Here is a 7,774-nt window from a genome sequence, read left to right as displayed (position 1 = left end):
GGACACACATAGGTCCCCATTGGGCCACCAACACGATGAAGACTGAAAGGGAAGGGGTCCTGTGTGCCCCTTTCCCAAACCATCCTCAGGGAACCGCAGATACCTCCTCTATGCCACGCTTCTGGACTTCAAGTTAAGTAAAATCTAGTGCTAGAGCGCCCTCTTCTGGTCAGGCGGTGTCACACTCTCGGAGGAATCCGCAGCTCCGTAGGGCGGGGTTGAGCCCGGCTTCCCAGCCCTGCTATTGGCTGGCTACAAAAGGTGGGGCTAGGGTGGGCCTATAAGGCCTATGGAGCATGCGCAGGGGGAGGCTGAAGTCCAGGTTGCCATCTTTGGTGCTGTCAGGGACGACTTCACCTGGGAAATGGTCTTTTTATTTTTTTTTGTGGGGGTGGGGGGCGAGGAATTCTGAGATTGAGTAGCTGGACGTTTACACATCTGTCCTTAAAACACAGATGGCTTCAAGATATTTGAAGTTATCTCCTCAGTTCTTACAAATAACGAGTGAAATGCACCTCAAAATTGCTTTTTTAAGTTTATTTTTATCTTTGGGTCTACCCTGGGGGAGAAAATGGCTAGGTTGTTATTCTCTGTAGTCTATAATAATTGGTACTGCCTCTTTGAAGGGCAGTGTTGCTGGCCTAAATCTCAATTCTCACACTATGTTCCTAGATATTGCATCCATCAAAAGACAAAACTAAAACCAATTGAGCTATAGATCGAATTGACATTCATGGTTATTCAACCTGGGCAGCCTCCTTCCCATACAGTAGGAGTGCTCCCTCTGGGCCTTGGCAGTACAGAGCAATAGAAAAAAAAATGCGATTGGTTAGTATCGTGTTACCTTTCTTGTATTAAAGCTGAGGGATTTCCTGATCACATTGACTCAGGTGGACTGGAATTTCCTGCTCTCAGGAAAAACTGGTCTACTTTGAGATCTGTCTTCTTCAGGTTTCAGTTTGATGATGTAACCTTTACTGTGACTTCATTTTGGTTTGATCTGGTCTGTGGGGGCCTCCAGTAGGTGTTGAATTTAAAACAATAATTCAGCCCTTTTTCTCATATCCCACAGATTGAGGACTGGGTCTTTAAGGACTATCTTTTTTTCTACTTCAGGTACCAATTGCAAACCACAGCTGAAAAGTAGGGTTCCTATACTTTCTCCTCATGTTTGATTAATGTGCTAGGATAGCTCATGGCATTCAGGGAAGCAGTTTAATCTGTCCATCTGTTACAAAAGATGCAGATGGACAGCCAAGTGGAAGAGATAGGTAGGGTGAGGCATATGGGAACAGGTACAGAGTTCCCACAACTTCTCCAGACTACAACTATCCAGGAACTTCCACCTGTTTAGCTATCTGGAAGTCCTACCCCAGCCATATTCTTTTTGGTTTTTAAAGAGGCTTAATTGTGTTGGCATAGTTGATTAAATCATGAGTCACTGGTATTAGGCTCAGTTTTCAGCCTCTCTCCCTTCTTTAGAAGTTGGAAATTGAGATTCAAAGTTCCAACCTTCTAATCACATGGCTGCTGCTTCTGACAGCCTCCATCTTGAAGTCATCCACCTCCAAGTCACCATGCCATTCCACACAGAGCTGCTGTGGAGATGCCAAGGGATTTAAGAGCTATGGGCCAGGAAAAGCGATGAAAACAAAACACATATTTCATGATATTGCAGTATATGCAGATGCACATAGGTAAATCACCAACATACATATATATATGTATATATTCCTAAATATGTTAATCAGTTTACAAATATGTTAATCCATTCATTAAAAAAATCTCAAAGGATATATGAGAAACTAGCAGTGGCCACCTAGGGAAGATGGACTGAAGAATGAAGGAATTTATCTCAAGATACATATTCCTTTATACAATTTGAGTTGTCAGCCATTTGTCATTTTTACCATTTTGTGTTTATCACTTTTTCTCTTTAAAGATTGAAGCATTCTTTCTCAGCAACTTTTTTTAAAGTATTATTCTGGAAGGGCCAGAGAAACAGCCACTATGCTTACCCTCTGAACCATAGCCCAGCCTAGCGTGAGAGCTCTTGGATAATAAGATTGAAAATATCACATCCGTACACACAAAGTTGAAATAAGTTCACAAAACTAATAACCCTGGGAAGCACAAGGCATGAGAATAGAGTCACCCAGGTAATTCAGACCCATGACCCCTGATGCTGTAAAGATAATAAAGAACATGGATCATTGTAGTCTTTGCCTAGAAAATAGAACAGAAATGACAGATCACTAATCCACTGCTTCCTCTGCTCCTGTCTACCAGTGCAACCGTGTCAATGAGTTGCCTGTGAATTCCTGCTCTACTCATTTTTTTTTTTAATCTAAGAAATGCCAGGCCACTTCAAATACCATTTTGAAGAGCACTGGTTCCAGGTGGCTGGAATCCATTCAGGCTGTATGCCATCCTCCCATGGGGCTGACCAGATACTTTGTTCTCAACTTGTCTTTTAGGATGGCAACAGTCTAACTTTCTATTGGTAGCCATTCATGGAACTGGGATAGAAGGAGCCAAAGGCAGGGGCTCCTCAGCTTCTTGGGGAACAGGCCTCTGTTCTGTGAGAACAGTTAGTGAGATCCAGGCCAAAAGCATCTAGAAGCTCAGCTTTAATAAACTACATTTTCCCTCTGACGTCAGATTCTTCATGAGAGAGAAAGGAGAATTGTTAGGTAGGTAGGGATAAGGGTGGCAGACATGTGTCTTATCTTGTTTTTTTTCTTGTGCTTGTAATGCCTTGGCCTCCTGTTGAAATGCTTCCTCCTGGTTGAATGCTGCTGCTTCCTGTAAAGCCCTGCGTGCCTGTTCAACCAATAAAAGAGCCATCAACCCATCAACTAATTAGCACAAAGCTCAGAGAGGAGCTATAGGTGGAGCACAATACTATAGAAACTGCCCTCTGAGAGGATGCCATTGAACTCTTCCTTAGTCCACTCTTGTGAGTTTCTACTTTCTTTGCTTTCCTTTCACTTTCAAATAAACTTACCCTGTTTACCTTAAGCATTTTCCTGCCTTTTAATTCTTTTTTTTTTTTTTTGGTTGGTCGTGGGTCTTGAACTCTGGGCCTGGGCACTGCCCCTCAGCTCTTCAGCTCAAGGCAAGCACTCTACTGCTTGAGCCACAGCACCACTTCCGGTTTTCTAGTGGTTTATTGGAGATAAGAGTCTCATGGACTTTCCTGTCCGGGCTGGCTTTGAACCGAGATCCTCAGATCTCAGCCTCTTGAGTGGCTAGGATTACAGGTGTGAGCCACCGGTGCCTGGCTCCTTTTAATTCTTTAATGGATAGAGAAGACAAATCAGCATCTAGACCATGGTTTTAAAGTTCTTCTGAAGGAATTTGGTTTAGATAAGGGAAAAAATTACTAATCACGGGAAAAAATTACTAATCACAAAGTCTTTTGATATTAGGCAGGAAAATAACTTCCTCTTGCTCTGCATTCCCCTGAGGTGGGGGTCTTTCCCCAAATGTGCAACAATTTCCTCGATGCAGTATGAGTGATCATGCACACCTTCTATGTAATAATGGAGGCCAACAGTAAGCATGATTCAAAGACAATGTATGGAGTTAGAATAAGAGAGAATCCACTGGGCATTGCACAAGGGCGCTGAGGATGAACGAGGGGAGAAGTTGGGTGGAATGAGGCCTGAGGGGTCATTAAGATGTTGCTTGTCTTTATTTATCTACCCTCTGCCACACACTGGGTGAATATTCTCACCTTCTCAGTCTTTTAAATAAGCAAATGAAATTGGCAAGGATTTGAGACATCTCTAATCCTGCCCTCCCTCATAAGCAGCCCCTCTCCTCTCCCAGGCTCCAAAGCCAGCATTAATTAAGTCTTAGCTTCAGTCATTATACAAATGACATTCCCACTACGTTATCTGTGTGGCCCACACTTCAGCTCCAAGAGGAATAAAGGGATTTGTGAACTGCAACTAAACATCAACCATATATTGGAAGCTTATCTATAAATGAAGAATTTGAACGCATTTTTCTGCTGAAGCATTTAATGGAAGTTTATGTCTAAAAGTCTGAGGTGAGAAACATTTGAATTAAAATCTCAAGCTCATGTCTAGATGGAGTATGAACAAAGCCAATGTTTATGTAACAGAGATGTTTGTTTTCCTGTGGAAATTGTACTGTATTTCTCTTAATAAGAAAAGGAAGATGTTTCAAATATTAGGGCAATTTGGGTCATCCAAACCTGTATTTTTTTCTTGGTACTGCTGGTACTAATAGATCATTTTCTGACCATTAAATCTCTGTTCCCAAGTAGTTTGTCATTTAGGGTAGTTAAATTTTTATTTTTAAGATTTCTTGTGAGTGAAATTATTTTAAAATATATGTGATTAGTCATTCTGAATAAAAATAATTGCTTTTCCTTGTAAAGAGGGAAAGTATAAGAATCCAGTAAAAAAATGCTCAGATAGGGAATAAATACTACATAGAGTTAAAATACTTCATTATGAAATAAATATGTACATACATAGATTATTTCTTGAAATCCTTCCTAGATTTTTTTCAATTCACACATATGTATTCATGCATAAATTTGTGCATAGTAATCAAATAGTGTGGTGCTGACATATAATTAGATACATGGATCAAAAAAACAGAATAGATACTCGAGGTAAACTCATAGGTCCCTTCTCAACTGATATCCAACTAAGGTGCTCAGAACACACACACTGGAGAAAAGACAGTATTTGCAATAAATGGTGCTGGGAAGATTGAATTTCCAATTCAAGAGTGAAATTAGACCTCTCTCACTTCAGGAAGAAAATCAACTCAATGCGTATTATAGACCTAACTACAAAATCTACTCATATGTAAATACTAGGAAAAAATGTAGAGAAAAGGCTTCTGTACATTGCAATGACAAGGTGCTTTAACACAAGAAGTGAGTTCAATTTGTCCATTGAAATTCCTCTTTTTATATAAATGGACTAATTTTATGCAGCATGCTTGTTCAACACAAGCTCCCATGGTGATGAGAAAAAAAAAACTGGAATAATACTCCAATACTAGAATCACCATATTCACTGGATAAAATTATGCAAACATTTCAAATGTTACCATCATAAGTGGAAGTGAAGTTTCATCTTGCAAAAAACTCTTCTCAAGGCACCATTCATGTCTCTGTTCCTGAGGCTGTAGATGAAGGGGTTCAGCATGGGGGTCACCACTGTGTACATCATCGCCATGACAGTCTCCTTCATGGTAGAATTATTGGCTGATGGACATAAGTAGAGTGCAGAGCATGTCCCATAGAATAGGGACACCACAGACAGATGGGAGCCACAAGTGGAGAAGACCCTGTGGATGCTTCGTGTGGAAGGAACCCTGAGGATGGAGGAAACAATTCTTGCATAGGATAAAAGAATGAGTAGGAAGGGAGTCACAAATATTAGGCCTCCCATGATGAATATCATCAACTCATTGATGTGAGTGTCGGAGCAGGCCAGCTTCAGCAGAGCAGACAGGTCACAGAAGAAGTGGGGAATTATGTTGTTACAGAAAGTCAATCTGGTGGCCAGCAAGGTGTGCAACATGGCATGGAATGTGGTCAGCACCCAGGACAGGGCCATCATTCCCACACACAGCTTGGGACTCATGATGCTGGTGTAGTGCAGGGGGAAGCAGATGGCCACATAGCGGTCATAGGCCATGGCCAAAAGAAGAAAACTCTCCAGGTCTCCAAAATACAGGAAGAAGTACATCTGTGTCAGGCAGCCTGTGTAGGGGATGGCTGGGACTTGGCTCTGCATGTTCTGCAAGAGTTTGGGCATTGTGACAGAGGAGAAGCAGAGGTCAGAGAAGGACAAGTTACTGAGAAACCAGTACATGGGTGTGTGGAGATGCGTGTCTAGTCGAATGAGAACCACAATGAGGAGGTTCCCCAGGACAGTGACGAGGTACATGGTTAGGAACAGGGCATAGAACAGGTGTTGGTGTTCTGGTTGGATCGGCAGGCCCAGGAGGAGAAACTCAGAGACGATAGTTTGATTCCTTGTTGTCATGCTCTGTCCCCAATATCTTTAAGATATAATAAGATTTTACTTTATTTTTTCCTTTCAAAACTCCAAATATTAACTATTACATTACTATGCTTGTGATTGGTATTTTACAATGAATTGTTTCATTTGCATCACAATAATTATGCCCCTTAAATGTCAAGTGAGTATAGTCAGTGTAATTCTTTATGACTTGTCTTAACTTTCTTTGGCATCTTTCAGTATCCTACAAGTATCCTGAATGTTTATCTGTCTGATGTTGAATCCCAGAATGCATTTGTCTTTTCTTACCTGCCCAATCCGTATCTCATATTTAATGATCCTGAAGGTTTCTTCCCTCCCCCCAAACACTATGCTCTTATAATACTGTATAAAGAAATACTCATCTACTCCAGTGTTTTACATCACTATTTAACACTCAGGTATAAATGTCTCCCTGTGCTGCAGAACTCTAAATCTCATTAACAGCTGTCAATCCTGTAAAGGCATCACAGGCATATTAAGCTCAACAGACCCAAAATGAATATTCTTCCACTCACTCTTTCCTTACCTTCAACTCTCATTGAGTGAATGCTCTGGATTGCCTCCTTCATTCTCTTATTTCATTCATCTCTTACTGTGAGACCTCCTCCTTCCCAGAACAGAGCGACACCTGGTCTCTCTTGGATGACTGAAGCAGACTCTCAATTATGTCCCTGTGCCCATGTCTCTCTTTTTCCTTTCACACGGTGACATTCTAAGATGGAAGTGTGATCATCTCTTTCCTGATTAGTGCTTCAGGGATTATCACTGCTCTTAAGATAAGCACAGAATTTCTTTCAAGACCTCCCCTGAAGTTCCAGCGCCTGACCTGTGCTTATCTCCACAGACACACTGGCATGTCATGCTGCAGTGAAGCTAGGCTGCAAAGTCCTTTTCCCTGCCCCTTGTCTTCAGCCCCTGCTGTCTCTCCTAGCACATCTCCTTGTCCCATCTGTTGCTGTTCACGAAGCTTCCTTACAGTGATCTTAATAAACTGGCATTTGCACAGCTAACCCTGCTCTGCTTCTCCAGACTTGTGGATATGCTCCAACAGCATCCTGAACTCACCTCATCACACTCAATGCCATTGGCCACTTGTTTGAAGCTGTCTTCCTACCACACTGGAAACTCCATGCAGAAAAAGCCCCCTTGCCTTCATGAATACAGCAAGGCCAGCACCACAATGCCTGGATGTAGCCAGTGTTTCATGATTATGTAGGCTGCGAAATGGCCCCAACTGTAGAATCCTTCAACTTAAAGACAGCAACTTCTATTAAATCTGTTAAATCTTTCATGAATACAAACCTACTAGACTTAAGCAGTGGATTTTGAGACTCTATGTTCAAACTGGAAGGTTTGATTTTGTGTTTATGAAGAATATTAAGGTATATCAGCTATAGTTACTCTCTTCAGCAGCAGTAGTGTCTTCCAATTTTCTCATAAGCAGTACAGATGATCTTTGTAAGATTTTTTTTTATTGCTTGTGGGGCTTGAACTGAGAGCCTGGGTGCTGTCCCTGAGCTCTTTCACTTATGGCTAGTTCTCTGACACAGTGCTGCTTTCAGTTTTCTGGTAGTTAGTTGGAGAAAAGAGTCTCATGTACTTTTCTTCCTAGGCTGCTTGGAACCAAGTTCCTCAGATCTCAGCTTCCTGAGTAGCTAGGATTGCAAGTGTGAGCCGCCAGCATCCAGCAGTACAGACTATCTCTTCTTTTCTTT

The 7,774-nt window shown here is 41.6% G+C and overlaps 1 protein-coding gene across 1 annotated transcript; it reads right to left on the bottom strand.

The window, feature by feature from the left end:
- Window positions 1–353: 353 nt before the first annotated feature.
- On the bottom strand, window positions 354–6,041 carry LOC105985702 (olfactory receptor-like protein DTMT). The gene is made up of 2 exons (XM_013016333.1): window positions 5,136–6,041; window positions 354–422 (listed from the first exon to the last, which is right to left on the bottom strand). The coding sequence occupies exons 1-2, from the start codon at window positions 6,039–6,041 to the stop codon at window positions 354–356; spliced, it is 975 nt and encodes a 324-aa protein (XP_012871787.1).
- Between the last annotated feature and the right edge of the window lie 1,733 nt (window positions 6,042–7,774).

This window comes from Dipodomys ordii, unplaced genomic scaffold, assembly GCF_000151885.1.
Source record: "Dipodomys ordii isolate 6190 unplaced genomic scaffold, Dord_2.0 Scaffold31, whole genome shotgun sequence".
In the NCBI taxonomy this organism is placed as follows: Eukaryota; Metazoa; Chordata; class Mammalia; order Rodentia; family Heteromyidae; genus Dipodomys; species Dipodomys ordii.
Note: the sequence above shows the minus strand (reverse complement) of the source record. Positions and strands in the feature narration are given on the sequence as shown.